The following is a 21,427-nucleotide window of genomic DNA, read 5'->3' on the forward strand; positions in this document are numbered from 1 at the left end:
TGTAGGAAAAAACATTCATTCTATACAGATAGCATGAACCCAGTACCAAAAATTGTCAAAGAAAGTAAGAATAAGAGGTTCAAAAGTTTAAAAGAAATATGAACAAATCAACACCAACCGTATGTTACGGGAACATTAATCCATGACCAACTAGGGTAGCATGCATTCCAGAAATACCAGGTTGGCTTTCTGGTAAAAAAGAAATATATATATAGTTTCCTGTGTTTGCTGAGCAAAGGTGGAAAGCCATACACTCAATAAATGCCTAGAAAGATTATAATTCAACTTAGATTCCTGATCAAACTTACTACAGTATGTAGTAAGGGCCACGAAGTCAGCAAAGTTACTGTGAAACACTGGACACGTGCCTGTTAAAAGTCCTGTGACGCACGGGGGATGTTCAGGAATGCTGACGTTAGGAAGGCCTGGCCCCTCCTGCAGCTCCATTTCATTTTTGCTCACTTGAACTTTATCTTCCCTGATTCAGAATCACAGACTAACCTCTTACTTGCAGAACGGAAGCTGAGGCCTGGCAGGGGACGAAAATGGCCCACGTTGGCACGAGCAGACCAGGTCCCCAGACCCCGAGCCCAGGCGCTCCGTGGCTGCAGGCCTCACGTTCCGTGACGGGCTCGGAAGGCGCCACGAGGAAACCTGGGGTTACGTGGCTGGCCTCTCAGGAAGTCGTGATTTCCTTTTCCAAGCAGAGCCGACCACTTGTTTCTGTCTGAAGCCAGTGGCCTGTGTCCCTGAGCACTGCTGCCCGCAGAGGGCGCCATCCGAGTGCGGATGAGAGCGGGAAGCGGTGCAGGGACCCCGGCCCCCAGGCTGGACTCACGCGGCGGCCCTTGACCGGACGCCCTGCGGACCAGCGCGTGGGGCCGGTGGCAGGGGCTTCCGTGTGACCGGAAGGGCTGCAGGGAGACGGTGACCCAGGGCCACGTGGGTGATTCAGACCCACGCTGAGCCTGGAGCGGGAGGGCGTGGCGCGGGGCCTGCCTCTTGCCGCTTTCCCAGCCTTGGAGCTGTGTTCCTCGTGGCGACGCCCGCCCACCTGCTTCATCTCCCAGAGGAAGCGCTCCCCCGCTCGGGTTGTGTGCCGTCTTCCAGGCGAACGTCTGTCTCTCCCGGGCTGTGAACTCCCCGCAGCCAGGGACCAGAGGCTTCACGTCTGTCCTCCCGGCACTGCTGGTGCACACGGGTGGGGCCGACCGTGTCCGCGGAGGAGGGAGTGGCGGGTAGGACGCACGGATGCGCACAGACTTCGCTGGGGCTGGCGAGGCCGGCGGGTTGGCGTGTCCACGTGGATTTCTGTCTTTGGTTAGACCGGGAGACGGGCCTGTTTCCTCCCGTTTCTCGGACCAGCAAGGCGTCCCTGGTGCACGGGAGGCAGCCCAGCCACGGGGTCCGCGGGCCCCGCTCAGGACGTCGGGGGCGGCGGGGCGGCGGGCGGTGGGATGCCCACCCACTCCAGGATGTCTGCGCACAGGGACTCCACGGCGTCCAGCCGCTCGATCTGCACCAGCTTGGTGAGCAGCTCCGGGATGCTGTAGCCGGCCGTGCTGATGCGGTCAAAGAGCTGCAGGCCGTCCGTCATGCCCCCGATCTCGTCCCGCTTGAGCCCGAAGCTCTCGGCCAGGTGGCGCCACGTCTTCACCACGGCCTTCTCCGAGTTGTACGTGGCGCTGAGCATCCGGCTGGTCTTCTCCAGGCAGTCGAACGGCAGCTCCGTGGGGCTGAGGCCTGCGCGACAAAGGGCCACGGTCAGAGATCGGCAGAAGCGCGGCACCTTCGAAAAGGCTTTCTAGACTCTTTTTTAAAACTGTAAAATAAAACACAAATGCAGAAAACCACACAGAATATATGCTTAAGGCGAACAACTCCCGGGACACTGCCAGCCACACGTGAAGCCCCTCCATTCCCCTGACCCAAGCAGCCCTCCAGGACGCCCTCTAGGACATGGTGGGCCATCACCAGCGCCTTTGATACGGGCCACTCTTAGTCAGGTGCCCCTGCCGGTATCAGGTCCCTTTATGGGGACCACGGTCACCTTCATGAAAGGTGCTCCAAGGACAGCCTGGCGTGGGTGTCATCTGAGCCAAGTCACTGCCAAGTCAGTGGCCTAGCATTCCTCAGACCCCACTGTACGTCAGACTCGGCCAGAGGCACTTAAAAAAGACGTGTTTCCATTTCTGGAAGATGCAGCAGACACGCTCTTCCCTCTTCCTCCTGGTAGCACAGCTGAAGACCCGGGACACACCCACAAGCACAGACAAAACGCCCCTGCTCTCTCAGCAAGAAGAAAACACTCGGACAGTGACTGCCCTCTTACAGCCAGACACACAGAACAGCCCTGGTCCCACTCGCTCCAAGGCCAGCAAAGCTGAGTGGGAGCCTGGGCGCCCACCCCCAGGAGGCCGTAGCACCAGGTGTGTCGGCAGGGCCAGGGCCAGGGGCTTGCTCCTCACCGGCTGGTAACAAGCCTCCCCGCCCCCATGGTGTTGGTGGGGACCACTCGGAGGAGCAGATGCCCACCCGCACCCCCACGGGTGTCAGCGAAGGCCGAGTGGGAACCCGCGCATCCACGGCCACCTGGCGGTGACAAGGGGTGCCCCTCCCCCGCCCAGGTGTGTCAGAGGAAGCCAGCTGCACAGAAGCTTCAAGTAAGACCCTGAGTCTCAGAACATCACATAAAACTGTTCAGGTTTCCATAGAAACTCACTCATCATGACCAAGAACCAGGAAGATCTCAAATGAGTGAAAAAAGACGATCAGTAAATGCCGACACTGAGGTAACAAGAGATGTTGGGGTACCTGACAGAGATTTTAGAGCAGCCGCGATAAACGTGCTTCAGCAAGTAATTACAAACATACTGACACTTGAAACAGATGAGAAAAAATAGGAAGGTTAACAAAAGAAAGTATAAAGAACCAAACGGAGGCTTCCCTGGTGGCGCAGCGGTTGAGAGTCCGCCTGCCGATGCAGGGGGCGTGGGTTCGTGCCCCGGTCCGGGAAGATCCCACATGCCGCAGAGCGGCTGGGCCCGTGAGCCATGGCCGCTGAGACTGCGCGTCCGGAGCCTGTGCTCCGCAACGGGAGAGGCCACAGCAGTGAGAGGCCCGCGTACCGCAAAAAAAAAAAAAGAAACCAAATGGAAATGTTAGAACTGAAAGATGTAATAACCAAGATTAAAAGCTCAGGAGATATGGCAGAATAAAGAGGAAAGAATTAGTGAACTGGATAGCGGAATAGAAATTACCTACCTGAACAAGAGAGAGAAACTGAAAGACCCAAGAGCCAAACCCAGCCAGACAGCCAGAGAGGGTCCCCGGGAATAAGTGCCCCCGGCCCTCCGCTTACCTTCCACGACGCCACACACGTTGGCATACACGTCCAGTATTTTCTTCCTTCGACTCTGAATCTACGAAAAAAGGTGAGTATTAAGTTTCAGAAAGCGAGAAAACGGCAGCAAAGCACCTAATTCTCCACCTCAGTGTTGGCGGGCAGCCGCCTTCCCGATTTCCCATCAGAAACGCTGAACCGCGGCCTGGCAGGAACGGCTGTCAGATTCGCAGAAGGAATCCTCTCCCCTGGGTCACCCAGCTCCGGCGCCCTCCTTGCTCACAGGGCCTTCCTGGGCTCCACTGGACATTCAGACTCAAAGACGACCAGAGGCCACGTCTGGCCTCGGTCTGTATGGCAGGACGGACCTGGGGGCCCCAGCCTGCAGGGGGGTTCCTGCAGGCACGGAGCCGTTTGGCGCTCTCCAGAGCGGGCGGCTCGGGGTGCACACGTGGCCCTCGGAGCCACCATCTCTTGGGACGACCCCACAGGCCCCCTCCAAGGGTCGCTGAGCTGGGCAGCCAGGGCACATCCTTGTCGGGAGTGACCCCGAGGCTGCACCTTGGCCCCCGCGGCGCCCGGCCGTTCTCTGGGCGGCAGGCGCGTGTGTGCACGTGCGCGTGTGTCTTGTCTGGGTGGGTATATTCCAGTATGTTGACAAAGGATGTGCTGTCCTGTGCTGTTCCAAGCCATTTAAACTTTCTCCTCTTGGTTTGTTATTTTTCTTTTCTTCTATAAAGCTGCACAGTAAGGGAACTAACTTTTCTGTCCTTAATGCCTCCTTTTGAACCTGCCTCCTGGTGGGGCTTGTGGGAGGAACCCCCAGGCTCAGCAGCGCCTGTTCAGTGGAGGGCGGTGTGTTTGGGGGCCGGGCGTGGGCCTCACCCCAGCCGCCTTGGTGGCGGTGGATGGCTTCTCCCTGGCCAGGTGGACCAGCGACAGCAGGCACAGCTCTGAGGGGCCCTGCCCGTCGGGGGCCAGCTCCTCGTCGCTGTCCAGGCTCCGGTTCAGCAGCTGCTCCTCCTCCGATGAGGCGTCGTTTTCACTACGGAGACAGGGTTAGGGTTAAAGGCGCCCGGGCTGGCTGGCCTCACCCGCTGCCCCAGCAGTGGGGACTGTGGGCACCGGCAGCTGTCCCCGCTGTGCCGAGTGGCTCTGGGCACGGGCCTTGAGACGGAGAGACACCGCTCTGGGGCCTCCCCACCTCCTGGCCGTCCACACCCGAGTCTCCACCGAGCAGACGGGGTCCCGGGCCGGCGCCGCACCCCGCAGACGCCTGGAGTTACTGGAAACAAAGCCGAACACAGCCTGCGCCCGGGGAACCCCTCCGACGGGGGCGGGGCGGGGGGCTTCGGGACCCCCCACGGGGGGCAGGGGGGCTCACGTCACCCCCCTGCCCCCGCCCAGGCCGCGGCCCTCGTCACGCTCTCGAAATCACTCCACGCAGACGAAGAACCACATTCTTCCTCATAGGCACCCTGCTCGCCTCCTGTGGTTTGGCTGAAGATCGATTTAAAAACAAAGAGCCCTGTGTCCTAGCAAGTGGGTCACGGAAGCGAAGCCCCGCCACGGCGCCACGTGGAGGGGCAGGACACGGAGCCCGGCGCGGACAGCAGGCGGGGGCGGCGGGGCGGCCTAGCGCCCCTTCCCGCCCGCCACACCGTGGGCTGCTGTGCCCGACTCACCTCTTGGCCGACTTCGCCGGAGCTGCCGTCAGCTTCTCGAATTCGTCCTGCTCGGAGAACATCACCACGCTGTCTGTGGGGACGGGAGCAGGTCGGGGAGGCGTCAGCGTCTGGCCTCCCCGGAGGGGCGCGCGCGCCCGGCCCTCAGCCCACGCCCTCCCGGGCGCCCGGCCCAGGGGCTGCCCCCCACCTGGGGCCGCTTTCTTCTCCTCCTCCTGGCTCACGGGGGCTTCCGGGCTCTTCACGGGGGCGCTGGGGCAGCAGGCTGTGGGTACAGAGGGCGTGGGCGGCCGGCTCACGTCGGGGGGAGCGGTGGGGGGGGCGGGCGCGGGGCACGGGGGCGGCACCTGGGGCGGGAGGCCTGGCCTTCAGGATGTAGAACATGATGATGAGGACGAGGGCGACGGCCATGGTGAAGATGGTGGACATGGCGATGACCAGGGCCGTGGCCAGGTGTCCTTGGCCCAAGAGCTCTGCTGCGGTCGGGAGAGAAGGCCGTGACTCGGGGCTCGGGCCGCCCTGCGAGGCCGCGGCCCCGGTGAGCAGTGGCCCTGCCGCTGACCCTCCAGGGGACCCTCGGGATCCAAAACGCTGGCTTCGTCTGAGAACCAAGCGCTAAAAGTCCGCTCCGGCCGTCACGTCGGGACCGCCCGTCCGGCCCCCTTGCTGGCCAGCGGCGGCGGACGCCCAGGTTGCTCCCGGGTGTTTGCTCTCGGTTCTACTTCTTTGGGGACCCAGCAGGTGGGTGTGGAGAGAAGCGGGCCCACGAGCTAAACTGTCCTGAAGACAGTTCAATCCAGGATTTTTCCCAGCGAGAGCCGGGGTGGAAGCGTCGCCTCCGAGGGCCGAGACGTGATCCCTGGTGTGGCTCCAGCTTCTCCTGCAGCCTCGGGCTCCGTGTGCCCAGGGCCCAGGCAGAGGCGTGCCCAGGCTGCCACGCACCTCCTCTGCTCGTCTCCCCAAAAAGGGAGACCGGTCCTAACTCTCTGAGGGAACCAAGCAGGACCCGCTCTCCCGAAGCAGGCCCCCGGCCCCCGGCCCCTGGCCCCCGGAGGGAGGCCCCCGGCCCCCGGCCCCCGGCGGGAGGCCCCCGGCCCCCGGCCCCCGGCCCCTTTGTTAAAAGGCACTAGAGCCGGTGGCCAGGCGCTGCCCCTCGGGTGGGGTGCGTCTGGGTGGTCCTCGTGTTTTCCTTTCCTCTGTGCTGGTGCCACCTCCGTCCTGGAGGAAGTGAGGTCCAGAACTTCAGCTAAGTTCCTGCCTCAGTGCTCCGTGTGAATGCAGGGGTCAGGTTGGTGGGCCGCGCGCCCTGGGATTCTGAGACGTGGGCCCGGAACGTGCTTCCCAACCGGGCAGCACGGGAACAAGCCCCAGTCTTGCTCCGAGAGACACCAAGGCCAGGGTCCTGCAGCCCCCCAGCCTTGAGGACTTGGGGGTGAAGCACAGTTACTGGAAACAAGTATTAAAGTGTCGGGTGGGCAGGTTCATTTGAAAGCCAGCAAGGCTCCCCTGAGTCAGGCCCAAAGCCCAGGGGGCTGGCCTCCCCTCCGGCTCCCTGCTGCGTACACCTGGGTCACCAGCGTGGTCCAAGGGGCCCCGGCACCGGTGGAGGGATTGGCTCCCCTCCTTGCAGAGAAAGTTGCTAACTTCCAGCAGCCAGGGCCTGAGCGCGACTGACACGCGAGGGGAGTGATCCGAGGTGGGGAAGGTCCCGTTCTGATGACCCTCCTGTCCCCCCTCACTCTCGGCCACCCCTTGGGGCAGGCACCCTCGCCGCCTTACCTTTGTGGACGAGCTGGGACGGGGACAGGGTGCTACTGCCGGGCGTGCGCGGGAAGCTGGCAGGGACTCCCGAGACAGCTCCCACACCTGTGGGGACGGCGGTGACAATGGGTCCCTCGAAAGGACCCGGCTGCCCCAGCCTTGGAGATGGAGCACAGGCTGCGGGCTGAGCGCCCCCGGCCCCAGGGATCCAGAATTCTCATGAGGAAGGGGCTGGGCCGGGGGCCCTTCACCTCTTAGAGCTCATGACAACCCTACAGGGTGCCCGGACCTCGCCGGCGGTGTTGCTCCCTACGTGGGACACACGGGTTCACAGCTGCTCAATCTGAGGGATTCAGACTCGGTCTCCACGAGCACCCGTGGGGAGGAGAGAAGCAGGTGTGTGCGCACGTGTTTGGGGGGAGACACCTGAGGGATTCCTTCCATTGCATCGAACAGGGACGTTCTTGTAATACTTTTTCTAGTTATAAAACAAATACAGGCTCGTGATTTAACATCTGGAAAATATCAGAACCCAAGAAAGAAGGGAGAGGATCACCCACAGCCTCACGGTCTAAAGTTGACATTTTGACGTATTTCCCTCTAGAATTTTCCTCTGATAACGTTTTTGAAACAGTGGTGACCGAACGGTTTAAGAACAGAGATGAGGTTTCCTTCCCTCAAAACTGTGAAGCACAAACTTGGCTCCTTCGTGAGCGGTGTCGCAGCGTCTGGTTCTGGGTCGGCTGAGTCAGCAGCGGTTTGTCCTGTTAAACCGCCCGGACGGTGGAACCTCCTTAGGTCAGGCTGAGCTCTGTGATTCGGGAAGAGGATCGTGTTTTAATACGTTTCCTCCTGTCTGGCTTCTGTCTCTCCTGGTCCGGGGTCACTCGCGGCTCGGGTTTGCCTGAGTGAGGACAGGTGCGCGGGGCCCCGTGTCCACAGCCGGCCGTCCTGGCCCTGCAGGACCTGGGCAGCTCTGGAGGTGGGCGGGTGGAGAGGGTGGAGGCTGGGCGGGACAGGCAGTGGGGGACTGGCTCCGAGTGACCGCACTTCTGTTTGTTTGGAGACCCTCGCGGGGGGGAGGGGGGAGGACACGTGGTCCCCGCAGCCCGACCAGGCCGCTGTCCCCCTGGGCGGCCTCCCTCGTCCGTAAAACACCGCCGGCTGCTCAGGTGTCCCAGGACCAGATGTGCCTTCGCTGGAGATTTCGGCTCCTGCAGCCCAGGGCCTTCACCCCTATGAGCTGCCGACCTTTGCCCTTTGCCCTCTGCCCTCTGCACACGGCGGGGCAGCCCCTTCCCCACGCCAGGCTCGCGCCCGTGGTCCCCGCCACTGCCAACTGCTGGCCCTCGGGTGAGTCCTAGCTCTCCCGCTGAGAGGGGCGCGGGAGGCCGCGGTGGGTCTTCGCATCCTCTCCCAGGTGGGCTCCTGAGTGCGTCCAGGGCCTAGAGGGACGTCCCTCGGCCTTTCCCCCACCCACCAACGTCCGACACATCTCGTGACTGAAGCGAGATTTAACCGGCATCGATTTCGCCATCTCTCCTGGGGTGGGGGGCAGCGTCAAGCACCACCCGATTTCCTTTCAAAAGCAAATAGGTTGCTGGGAACCAGGCCATCTGTCTAAGGGGCTTGAGGCAGCTGGAGCCGCATCTCAGGAAGACAAATCCCCGTGGGCTCTGCGTGTGGGTGTTTGTCGTCTCCGTCTGTTCCTGTCCCTCTCTGCTGGGCTTGCCCATGCGGCTGGTGACGGGCTTGGGGACACAGACGCGCCCAGGCCTGTGGTCTAGAGAGACACAGCCAGAGCTGCTGGCGGCTGGACTTACGAGATGCCTCTGCCCCCCGACGGGAGGGGCTGGCACACAGTGACCACATCTCCTGCCCCGCAGGTGCCCCGCCCCCGCCGGGTGGCAGCTGGGCCTCTGCCCTGATTCATGACACCCCCAGGGGCCTCCAGCTGGTGTCACCTGCACAGCCCTGGGATCCTCGCTGATCTCCAGTGGATCAGACGGACTGTTCTGGGCACACTGAGGGGTGGGGAGGCTGCGTTGCCGGTGGGCATCTCTGTGGGCGGGCGCCCTCGGGACAGCGCCACCGGGACCCTGCACAGCCGAGTCTCTGAGTCCCCGTCCCAGGCTCTGCTCTGGTCCCACGAGGACTGACTCGGCACCAGCACCAGTATTTGGTGTCGAGAGGTTTCTGTCCATCCAGCACGTGCCTCCCGGGCTGGCTCCTGAGACGAGAATGTTCCTCGGGGCTGGGTGGTCGGCGGGTCCGTCCCTCCACCCACAAGGGAGCAAAGAGGCGGCGTTTTGTAACCGGGGTGAGGCGAGGCAGGAGACCCCAGAGGAGAGCAGGCGGGTCTGGGTCCGGGTCCGGGTCTGCGCGGCCCTCCGCTGGGTGGGGGTCGTGCTCTGGGGACTGAGCACCGAGCACGTGGCTTAATGTGGCCGCACCTCCACGCCGGGGTTGGGGGGCGCGGGCGACCGGAGTTTCTGCGGCCCTTGGTCTATTAATCCACAAGCTGTGGATACTCCGGCTTGTATCAGAGTCCGGCTGGGATCCTCCATGTAGGGCACAGTTTGGATTTTTAGGGACGATTTATGGACTCGTACGGCTTCACGGGGTGGCCCCGGTGCAGAGGCTGGGGCAGCGGCGGAGCACCAGGGCCTGGCTGCTCTCGGACGCAGCTTGGACCCCACGGGAGCTGCGACAGGAGCAGGCGACGGGTGTGCGCCCTCCCGGCTGAGAAGCTCTGCCTTAAGAAACAGCTGGAATCCTGCCGCTGGGGCCAAGGCTTCACCTTCGCGCAGCAGCACTGCTGGGCAGAGAGCTGGCCCTGGACCGGGCGCTTCGGGCGCCTTTGTCCCTACCATGCTGGACGGGGGTCGGGGTGTCCCCCTGACAGACGAGGAAACTGGGGCGCAAAGTCAAGGACCTTTCCAGGAGTGGAAACTCATCGCGAGGCTCCGCCGTGCAGAGGCCTCTTTCTTCAAGGGCGGGCGCTGCGCGCAGGGAGGGGGCACACCCAGGGCTCGGCCTGCAGGACAGCTTCCCGCGGCCTGGCCTGGCTGGGCTGCTCCAGCACTGAGACGTGGGGCCTGTGTCACACGCTGCCCTGGGGTCCGTGCCATGCTCTTTGACGTGGTCTGTAGGGTCCACTGTCCAGCAACCTGGGGTGTCAAGGGGCTGGCTTCACGGGGGTCCAGCCCAGGCGATTACATCCAACCAAAGGCTGGAGGCAAGGGGCTCTGGGATCCCGACCGGTGGGACCCAGGCATCCAGCCGGCGACTCCGGGGACCTGACCAACTCCTGGCTTTCCCGGGATGGGGCTGCTGGCAGCCCCGTGAGTTGGCCACTGTCAGCCTTTCTGGCCCTGTCTGCTGACCCCTGAGCAGAAGCCCCAGATAAAAGGTCAGCACAGAGGAAGGTGCAGACCCCAGAGGTGGAGCCCACCCTGGAGACCCCCTACCCAGCAGGCTCCACGCCCCACGTAAGCCCACAGAGCCTCTTGGCTGCATCTCCCCATTTCCCAGAGGGACAAACAGAGGTCAGGTGACTTTCAAGGTTGCACAGCAGAACTCCGGGTCCCCTGACTCTCACCTTCCCTTCCTTGCTGGCCTCCGTCAGGGCTGGATCCTGCGAACCCACTGGGGGCCGCTCTTGAGATAAGCAGTTAATTACGGGCTGGGGGCCGGGGGTTACGCGCTCATTGTCGAAGTCTGCTGGATTCGGGGACTCTGCTATCTTTCCCTGTGTGATGGGTCTCGTGTTGGAGGAGAGGAGGGGCTGCTTCCCGGGCTGAGAGCTCTCCGGCTTCGGGATGGCTAGTGGGGTCCCCCCCGGACGAGGACACGGGCCCCGTGAGCTTTCAGATGAAGGCCCGTGGGGAAGAGCTGCACGAATCCCAGGTTCCACAGCAAAGAGCTTTTTCTCAGCAGGTGGGGGAGTGTCTGCCAGTCTTCCCAGACAGGACTTCATCCCAAAGGCCCCTGGGATTGACCCGTTTAGATTCCCCAGCAGAAGCCACAGAAGTGGCAGCCCAGGCCTCTGGCCCTCCTCTAATCTGTGAATTAATTAGCATCTGGCTGGGTGGGAAAGCTCAGCTTTAAAGCCGTGCAAACTGTCCTTGCCAGGTTCATCTACTTAAGGACTCTGGACGGGAGGGAACGCCCTCCCACTGCCCAAGGCATCTCCTCCAGCCGATCCCAAGGGCAGGAGCCCTCCTCTGCTTCCTCCTGGTGCTTTCAGGAGGCAGGCCCTTGTTCTAGTCTCCCTGACAAGATGTTGTGAGAAAGCGGGGTGGGCAGGGCCCCAGTGCAGACCCTCAAGCTCTCTGGAATGGGAGCGGGGCCGCACGCAGCCCAGGACCAGACCCCCACTTCCCTCCCGGCCGTCCCGTCGTCCATCCGTCCACCTGTCCCACCTTGTTCGTGTCTCTCCCGACCACAGACCTGAGAGGCCACACACCGCCTTCTCTGAAGCAGAGATTCCTGGCCCTTCCTCATAAATGGACACCCAAGAACGTCAAACCAAAATTAGAGCAGGAAAGAAGCAGCCCGAGGTGAGACTCTAAACTTGAGAGACTGTTTACGGCACGTGCGTTGTGGTCAATCCTCATATTCCCTTGGCCTCGTCTGGTTTATAAAACACATGTGAGAACTCACAACTGCTGAGCCCTTTGCAGCGTTCAGCAAAACACCTCGGCATTGTGGGTGTTTGCAAAGATCGTGAGAGATGGATGGTCCACGTTACGGATGAGAAAACTGAGGCTCACAGAGGTCCTGCACTGGTGCTGACCTGCATCTGACTCGTGGTTCTGCCACTGCAACCCTGCCCCGCCCCATGGACCTGCTGCAGCCTGCTGCCAGCGTGCAGATCATCTCTGTGCTCTCACGGTCGGTCACGAGCCAGGGTGGGAAGCTCCCGTGTAACGCGAGGTATCGGAGCTGAGCTGGGACCACTGCCGGGGCGCAGACACTCACATTCCTTGGTGTTGGGGGGCGCCAGCAGGCAGGAGTAGCAGACCATGCCGTAGATGTTCCGAGGCCTGTTCTCCAACATGTAGTAGCTGCGGGGCGGAGAGAAGACAAAGCAGACAGGTGAGCAGGCGTGAGCACGGGGCGTGCTGACCACTCGGCATGCCCGCCACCAACGCCGGACACAGGAGGGCAGGCAGGCCCCTCGGGCACAGTCTGCAGCCTGGCGGCGTTACGGGCAGCGGTGTCTAGGCGAGACCCTCCCCCACCCTGGCCCTCCTCCGTCTTCCTGGCACACAGGCCCCTGCTGGGGAGGCTGTCTGAGCTGTGCCCCAGCCTGACAAGGCTCCTGGGCCCAGCGGTGTGATGAGCTGAAGGCCCAGTGAGAAGCATGTTCTCAGGGTTTCTAGCATGTTCCTCCAGGAGCTGTCAGGGGCCTCCTCCTAACTGGGCCTGCATTCAACCCATCGCTGGTCTCCAGCACCTGCTGCGCCCCGAAATTTTCAGAAACGTTTTTCTCTTCGGGGCTCACTCGGCCTGTCCTGGGCGGGACAGGGGGGTGAGGATGCAGCTCAGCTGCTTCATTTCCCTCCACCCGAAGCTGGCTGTTCCCTTAGGGCCCCGCGGCCCTCTGTCTCTGTGTAAAGGTCAGACTGCCCACACTCTGGTCTACACTGTGACCTTCCCCAGTTCTGTTTTCTGTTTGCTCCTGTTCTTCAAGGGCTGATTAAGGTGGGGGGCCCAAGACAAGACTCAATTCATACGGGGCCTCTGGAATCTTCCTCCGAGTCGACAGGGTGTAGCTTCTCCCCAAGGACTTCCTCCGCTCGGGGCTCCTAGGCTAGCGGACGCTCCCTTGCCCTCCCCCCGTGCTGGCGGGCAGAAGCCACCATGAACTTCACCCCATCCTCCCTCCGTCCTAGGAGGCCCGGCAGGGAGTGGCCGCGGCCAGCGGGAGCTTGTCGTGGGGAAGCAGTGAAATCCAGCCTCTCTGCGTGCTTTGTTCCCCGGCCTCCTGCACAGCCTTTCTCACAGGAAAGCCCGTGGACGGCTCCTTGTGCAGCCAGGGCCTGGCCTCCCGCTGACACACAGCGCCTGCCAAACCACAGGCAGGGACACGGCCACACAGATCCCAGGATGCACTCGCAGGGCTGAGCTGGGTCGGAGCGGCCCGGGCGAGCCTCACCCACCCGCTTCCTGCCCTGCGAAGTGGAATCATGGGAGGAGCCCATCCAGATCACGAATGTGCAGGTGACTCCGAGGTCGGACCTGAGCTCCACACCTGTCTCCATCCACGTGTTAGGTGTCCTGGTCTGGACACTAGGACGGCCTCGAATTCCACACACCCCTCCTCCATCTCCCCTCCACCTCCTGCAGCCACATCCCAGCAAGAGGCATCACCGCCCTCACGGCTGGCTGGGCAGGCATCCCACACGATCCGGTCTGCGGCTCCGTCACCAGGATCTTCCAGCTGCTCTAAAGGTTTCCTCTGCCTCTGCTCCCGCCCGCTCCCACGACTCCCCTGCCTGGTCCCGGCTCTGTCTCTTCCCCAAGCGGCCGGGTTCCTTGTTCTGGATGCAGCCCGACAGTACCCTACGCGACCGCGAAGTCCGCAGGGGACCTGCAGCGGCACCAAGTGAAGACTTGCCATCCCTGCCCCCTGCCCATCCCCACAGCCTTGCCTGCACCTTCCGCTTGGCCACAGGGACCACAGCCCCACGGCCCCTTGTACTTTGTCTTGAGCATCTGCCTCAGACAGCCCTGTCCTCTTCTTGGCCCCCGTCCCCCGCCACTAAGGAGGGTCCTTCCTGGACCCCTAGACGACTGGGCATACCTGCCCTCACTGATTTTCCACTGCAAAGAGAGGAACAAAGTTCTCCTCTTTGTCTTACTACTACCCACCTGGTGGGCTCTCAAGTCAGAGGTTTACGAAAGTAAGTACAGGAGCTGCTACGCTAGGTTGTGCCTGTCAGATCCGATTCTCACACCCGGAAGCTCTCAAAGTAAGTTGAGGTTTTGCAAAGAGCATTATTTTCTTCCCGAGGTGAGCAAGGCCAGGTGTGCAAGCTTTTCCTCGGCACAGCTGTAGTTAATCCTCGAAACTGCGTTTCTCTCGTGAATTATGTGTCTGCACCAATAAAGACCAGTCAAGGCAAAGACCTAGGAAGTGTATGTTACGAGGGACTGATTCCAGCCACCTAAGGTCAAGGTCCTACTGAAGTTCTCTTGTTTGGGCAGTGTCTGCACAAAGTCCTCAGCAATGCTTGTGTCACTGGTGGGAAAACCTCAATTCTACTTCTTCCGATATGTTCGTTTTGGTGGGCACAGGGCAACACGAAAACCTCCACAACTAAATGAAAGGCTGGCAGCTATAGAACTTTTTTTTTTTTTTTTTTTTTTTTGCAGTACGCGGGCCTCTCACCGCTGTGGCCTCTCCCGTTGCGGAGCACAGGCTCCGGACGCGCAGGCTCAGCGGCCATGGCTCACGGGCCCAGCCGCTCCGTGGCATGTGGGATCTTCCCGGACCGGGGCACGAACCCTTGTCCCCTGCATCGGCAGGCAGACTCCCAACCACTGCGCCACCAGGGAAGCCCGAGAACTTTTATTCTTATCAAACTTTCTAAAGGAACAGCCTACTATCCTCCCTGGGTGTAGCTACCTGTTTCTTTGCACATTGAGAAATAATGTTCCCCTGCTTCCTGTACCCGTTTGACAAACAGTTTGGATCGTACTCTGTGTCCGGGATGGGGATGCGGGCCTATCAGGCAGATACGTGGCCATGAAGGTCTGCAGCTCAGGAGGCGGGTCTGAACCGAAGGCCGAAAGCTGCAGAGACTCGGGGTGGGGATGGTCACCAGCAGGGGGTGGCGGAGGAAATAGATGCTTCCCAGCATACATTTGAACTAAGGTTAATTTCTGCGAGCTTAAAATATCTCCCTCATCTTAAAGAGTTTTTCACTTTCAATCTGTCTCTAACTTGAAGGGTCTTTGTGCACTGCCCTTTTTTTATAGACTAACGTCCACTGCTCTTGTTTGCACACAGTCTTCTTATTTTCTATCTCCTCTTAATTCAATACAGTGATTCCAGGTGGGAGGGGCGGGCGGATAACAAGTGACAAGCCGGCTGCGAAATATTGTTCACACTGCTGCTGCTATGACCACCGCCATCATCACCTTCATCATCACCATGACCACTGCCATCATCAGCGTGTCCATCAACATCACCTGCGTCACCGCCACGACCACTGCCATCACCTCCATCATCACTTCTATCACCTTCGTCATTACCATGACCACCGCCATCATCACTGTGTCCGTCAACACCACCTCCATCACCACCATGACCACCACCCTGACCTCCATCACTTCTATCACCTCCTTCATCACCTGCATCACCACCACCTGCATCACCACCATGACCTCTACCATTGTCACCACCACCAGTGGCTTTCACCACTGCTCTCGGTCTCTATCTGCAGCCCTTGTGAGCACAGGTTGTGTGACCACCAGAGGGAGGTAGTCACTGGGTGTCAGGGTTGTACTTTTCTTCTCCCAAGGGGAACTTACCACTGTCTTGTCTAAGAAGGAAGACTGTCTTTTAGGCTAATTGTGCTTTCACTTTGCTTTTTTGGGAAGACTTTTGACACATAACAGAATTGTGGTGGAATTACAGGCACCATATGTCTCAAATATTTCTATTAGTAGCTTTTTACACTAAGTTTTTTCCAGAATACTAAAAATACCAAATATAATACATTGGTATGGAATCTTGGTTTTCTTTCCTCCAGAGCATTCCACATGTGTTGTCTCATTGAAAGTATTCAACAGATCTCCTTGATTTGAGAGCTCAGAGGTGCTATGATGACGATGTCCACTTAGGGACACACACGCGGAGCCTGGGTGGGCGGCCCATCCCGGGGAAGGTGGAGGGAGGGACCCCGACCCTGGACATGTGCGCCCTGCTGATCCGCAGGCCTGGCTGCCTGCCGTGGGACCCGGGGCGGCAGAGGAGGTGGGGCGGGGCGGCCCTGAGCTCACCCGGGCAGGCAGGGCCCACACTCGGCGTCGTGCTCCGTGTCCCCCGGCGTCAGCACCGTGGCCCGGAAGAAGCCCTCGCAGTCCTTGTGGCGCCGGCAGATCTGGTAGCCGCCCTTGGAGAACTTCTCCGCGGGGCAGGGGACGCAGCCGTAGTCCTCGTCTCTGGTGCCGTAGCCGCAGGACTGGCCGGGGCCGGGGACACAGGTGAGTCAGCGGCCGCGCCCGCCATGACCCGATGTTGGTCCCTCTGAGCCCTCCTGCCCCGCGGCGCCCGGCCCCACGCTGCCGCTCCCGCCGGGTCCCGGATAAACTCAAGCCGGTGGAGCTGCAGGCCTGGGCGCCCGACTCTCGGGGCTGCGCGAGAACCCCAAATACCGCAGCCGCGTTGGGGCTCCCGGACCTGAGATCACGGCGTGGAGCTCGTCCGGAGGAGGAGAGGCCGCGTCCAGGCCGCCAGCCACGCGGGGCAGGACGCCGCCCCCTCCCCCGCGCCTGCGCTTCTTACACTTCCGGGGCGGGCGCGGCGCGGGGTCTTACCAGGTAGGGCTCCTCCCCCGGCCCGCACGGGGGGCACTCATGGCACAGGCCCGCGGTCTGGTTGTAGAACTCGTTCTCGCTGCAGGTGGCGTCCTCCGCTCCGGCCCAGCATGCCAGGGACGCCTGCCTCGAGGAAGGGTCTCCTTTGGCCTCCACGCGCCCTGGGAGACGCCCCCCAACTCGGGGTCGGCTTCCGGAGGTTGTGGCGGAAGGACCTGGCGGGGCCCTGCGGCCCCCGGCGCTGATTTGGCGACTTCGGTAATGACCAGGCAGCCCCCGCCCTGCTGTCGTAGGCTCCATCCCAAACGCTCCACCCCAGGAGCTCCCCCGACTCCCCTCCCCACGGCCCTCGACTCCTGGGGAGCCCGGGGGCTTGGTTTCCCCCGCTCTGTGGCTGCAGGAGCGCAGAGCACGCGGCCGGCAAGGGAGCTCCAAGCAGCGGCCACCTCGGGGCCCGGGGCCAGTCGGGGCTTTGCTGGCGCCTTGGAGAGCGCAGTGAAGGGGGTGTGTGATCGCCCGTGTCGCTGCCACACAAACAGGCCGAGAAGGACACGGCTGGTGAAGGGCACGGCCGGGTGGAGCTCCCACTGGAACCTACCCAGGTGCCCTGGCCACTTACCACCAGGATGGGCAGCCAGGCCATCCGTGTGCCGCCTCTCCTGTGGGCCATTCTCTCCCGAGGGGTCACCTGAAAGACACACTTCATCTGTGCGGGGGCTGCAGGCGAAGGCAGCTCCGGGACCCCGGCCCCACCCAGCCCCACCTTCACTGCCCCCGGGTCTGAGGGCCTCCCGGCAGGCACAGCAGGAATGAATACGCCCTAAAAGAAAAGGCAGGTTTTAAGCTGAGCCCCAGGCCCCTTGGACGGCCTCCACCCACGGCCCCCGTAGCATCGTGCCCTCCCGGGGAAAGAGCTCCAGAGACGAAGGACCAGAGCCCACGGAGGGCCGATGCACAAGCCCAGGGTAATGGCCACTCTCCTGCTCGGAGGGTCTGAAGAAGCAGGTCCCGATCCCCCAGCCGCGGGGGCGCCCTGAGAGAGGTCAGAACCCAGACCACCCATTGCCCCCGCCTCCTGCCGCCCCTGCCTGATGTGAGCTTCCTCCCTGGCACCCGTTGGAGCCATTCAGAGCACAGTTGGGTCCAGCCCTGTAGTTTTACTGTTGAGACAGCTGAGGCCCAGATAGGTCAGGGGCTGGCCCAAGGCCACACAGCTGCCACACGGACGGGGCGACCGCAGCCCGCTTCACCAACCAAACCCTGCCGTCATTGTCACTTATCCTTTTTCAGGATCAGAGGCCTGTGTTTCCGACGCACAGCGATTTTACCTGGGAGCCTGGTGCACAGAGCGATGCCGGGCTCACCCGGTGTTCCTCGTTCCCCAGCAGCCACATTCGGGCCACTGCTGTCTCGCCTGGACACGGGGTTTGAATTCGTGACAAAAGAACACACCCCGTTCTGACGCTGGCCTGTGGGAGGAGCTTCCAGAATCAACCACCGACTCAGACCAGAGGTCAGCTCATCTCGGGAAGCCCCCAAGGTCACCCCCACCCCTAGTCCCCTTGGCGACCGCCGTTGGTCACGGAAACCCACAATCCCCACCCATGCAGAGACGGAGCAGGTGCCTCGAGCCATAGCCCTGACGCAGGGACCCACTCCTGCTCCGGGGACCTCGTGTGTACAGATCAGGTTCCTCAGGGCCCCGGGAGAAAAGCTGCCACGAGATCACTGTTGGAGAAAGTTGGGGGTCAGGGAAGGGCGGGGGTAGCCGGCGTTGTGAAACGGGCCTTCTTTTCTAAACCGCCAGGACTCTGCTCAATGAGACTTTTGGGGGAGATGCACTTTCGGGAGAAGCACCCAACACACACACACGTGGCCAGCGGCCGGGCCGGGGCCTGTCCCGGGAACTCTGCGTCCAGCCGCCTCCCACCCTGGCGGGCCGTCCGAGCGGCCCCGTCGGCCTCCTGACCCCATGCTCCCCACGCGAAGGGGGTCGGTGAGGTCCAGGTGGGGCCGTGGGAGTCAGTGCTTGTTCATCACTCTCACGAACGCCATCCTGTGGGCCACCGGCCCAGGGGGTGCAGGGCAGGCTTGGCTTCCCCAGAGGCGCTCCGGCTGGTTTGTACAGCTCCCCACACGCGGGGAAGCAGTTCTGCAGCAACAGCCTCTGGCGTTTCAACAAAGACTTCTCAGCAGGGAGGGGGGAGGGAGGGGTGACCACGGATTGAGGGAGGTTATGGGGAGCGACCCCTTTCCACGAATGAGCTGTGTGACCAGGAGGAGAGGCAGGACGGTTTGGGGAGGATGCCCCGCCGACCCCAGGGAGAGATACGGGGAGGCGGGCAGGGCCCTGGGGCGGAGGTCCTTCCGGATCGCTCCCCTGCTGGCCTCTTGCCCCAGTAACATCGGGTGGCTCTGGGGAGGGGTGGTTTTCTGAAATCTACTGAAGAGACGCAGAGTGCCTTCCCCACGTTCCACACAGTCCTGCACTCAGACCTACGTTTACGGCTGCAAACGCCAAGTGACGCGGCTAGATTAAAGCCCCAGCCACCTGGTGCTGAACTCCTGGATGCTTTCCTTCCAGCAAAGAGCAAGCTGGGGCCGCTAGGGAGGCGAGGGGACCGGGTCTGCTCCCGCCAGGTGGGGAGGGAAGGTTCAAACAAAGGCCGGAACTTAGGAACTGGCCCCTGGGTCAGCCGGCCTGGGTCGGGATGGTGGGTTTCCCTTGCCGGCAGCCCTGGGGCCCTTCCAAGGACAAGGCCAAGGGTTTCTCACTTAACTGACTTCTAAATATAGCTGCACCTGGGAGGCCTTCCCTGTAAACCCGAGAAGGGCCGGGCCACAGCTCAGGGCTGTCCAGGCTCCTGGATGAGCAAACCCTCGAATGGACGCAGAAAGCGAAGCAGAGCCTGTGGCTTTGGCTGCATTTCCATCATCAACCCCAACTGCCCGAGAAGGAAGGGAGTCAGGAAGAGAGGCAAGGGCAGTGCCCGGTCAGGAGTGCAGCCCCGAGGTCTGAGCCGTCACAGAGGGTAGCCCTGCCCCAGCAGTGTCTGGGAGCTGTTGGAGCCAAGTGGCTCCCCGTCGTGACCCCCACTTGTTTTCATATGTTTGTCATATGTCCAGGGTCTCAGACCACAACTGCTGTCACAGCCTGAGGGAGGGGCCACGCCATGGGTGCCACGGGGCCCAGGCCGCATGGTGGGAACAGTGCAAGAAAGGCCGACAGAAACTCATCACTGGAGGTGTGCCAAGGACTTCACACATGCATGCACACACACACATGCACACACACAGGTACACACACACACAAGTGCATGCACACACACACACACGTGCACACACACACTTGCACAGGCACGCTCACACATTCACAGGTATATGCACGCACTTTGAATCTCAATGTTAGTAATGACTGTTGCTGGGTGGCAGAAGTAGAATTTTTTTGTTGCTTTGCTCTTCATACTTTTATACTGCTCGATTTTTTTTTCCTATGGACATAGGCTATCTTGAAAATAATTATTCTAAAGCATACTCTAAAGCAATGGCATTGATATTCACACACACGCGAAGTATTTGGTGATTTTGCTTTCGAGTTAATGGGAGAACAGGGCTACCTGAGGCCAGTTTTCCCATCCTACAAAGTGTTGTGTTGGTAGAGGCCTGTGTCCCGTCCGGCAGAACATCGCCTGGCGCGTCCAGTTACCCACCGTGACCACCATCCTCCTGCTGCCGTGCTCCTCAGAACCAGCCTCAGAACCAGTGCGTGACTCACTTTACTTTTTTTCCTAACAATTGTGATGACATCCCTACTCTTGCCCATAAACAAGAATCATTTGAGGTTGGAGGACTGGTTCGGGGCTGCGGGAAATAATCTTGCCCACATAAGCGACATCCACTCCCGCCAGCCCTGAATGCCACACGGGAAACGTTCTCATTTCTTCCCTAACTCCGGAGTGGCTCAGCGGAAACAGTGCCGGACACAGCCTGTGATTTCTCGTGGGCTAGGTCTTCATGCTGCCTTAGAGGCAGATGGGGCTGGAAATGACCTCAGGATGACACGCCCCTTCCACATTAAAGGCCTGTGAGCTGACTGAGGCTAGTCCCCGCACGTCCTGAGGTTTCTGAAGACTCTGGTGTGTCTGGGAGCAGCTGGAACTCCTGCCTCTGGAACTGTGGGTGCAGCGAGCGGGACAAATCCATCGTCGATGCTCACGGTCACGGGCTCCGCCGCGGCCACGGTGCCCTGGCGACTTCCAGGACGGTGCCTCCTGGCTGGGGAGCTGCTGCCACGGGTGCAGTAGAGCTGACAACAGCCTCTAAGACCGAGTTTCTCGACAAGGGCTGAAGCCAGTGAGCAGGTGGGCAGCCAGGGCTGGTCAGTCGGGGGGTGCGAGGGACCTTCATTCTTTCACGTTCCAACGTAAGGTGCCTGCGGGTGGGACAGGGAGACCTCACCTCCCCCGGGCTCTGGCTCCCTGCCTGATGCCTGCCGGACGCTCTCCCCTTAGCTCTGCCTGAGCTTCCCCTCGGCTCTAAGTTCCTCCGTCACCTACTTCTCTTCTTCCCCAAGAGACTCCCTGAACTGGAGATCTGCGTGCGAGATGCTGACCGGGAGGTGGGCTTGAGAAGTGGGGCTGTGATGCAGTCCCAGCAGAGACCTCAGATTGGCTGGGGTGGGCCCACAGAGTTGCCCTGGATGGGAGCAAGGGCACCATGACGGGCTGTGGCTCGGGCGAGGCAGCTTTCTCCACCCAAGGGCAGTGGCCAGGTTGGGGGACTCAGCTGCTAGCCACCCGCCATCCATCCTCCCAGCATCTGGGAGGCGCACTCAGGCTCTACTCCACCCGCACTTCTCGTGCTTCTTCCCCAGGCTGATAACTACCTACCCTGGGGGTTCCCAGCGTCCTGAGAGGCTCTTCCTCCGAGGGCTCTTGTCTTTCCCTTCCTAATGGTTATGCCGGTTCAGTCCCCCAGCAGGAGCTGCGGTGGAATTGTCTCAGCGTCTGTCCCACGTGCACGTCCAGACTAGTGGGCCCCAATTCTAGTGGCCACACCACAGGGCTGGTCCTAGGGAACCTCTAAA

At 61.3% G+C, this 21,427-nt stretch overlaps 1 protein-coding gene across 1 annotated transcript; it reads right to left on the reverse strand.

The window, feature by feature from the left end:
* Positions 1-1,420: 1,420 nt before the first annotated feature.
* Positions 1,421-20,544, reverse strand: EDAR (ectodysplasin A receptor; the record flags this gene model as incomplete). The annotated part of the gene is made up of 12 exons (XM_082851271.1): positions 1,421-1,743; positions 3,362-3,422; positions 4,229-4,388; positions 5,029-5,101; positions 5,219-5,293; positions 5,376-5,504; positions 6,808-6,894; positions 11,773-11,858; positions 15,805-15,986; positions 16,342-16,502; positions 16,961-17,161; positions 20,454-20,544. 12 exons carry the CDS (start codon positions 20,542-20,544, stop codon positions 1,421-1,423), a joined length of 1,629 nt encoding a protein of 542 aa, XP_082707397.1.
* Positions 20,545-21,427: the final 883 nt, after the last annotated feature.

This window comes from Leucopleurus acutus, assembly GCF_964270905.1.
Source record: "Leucopleurus acutus genome assembly, chromosome: 12".
In the NCBI taxonomy this organism is placed as follows: Eukaryota; Metazoa; Chordata; class Mammalia; order Artiodactyla; family Delphinidae; genus Leucopleurus; species Leucopleurus acutus.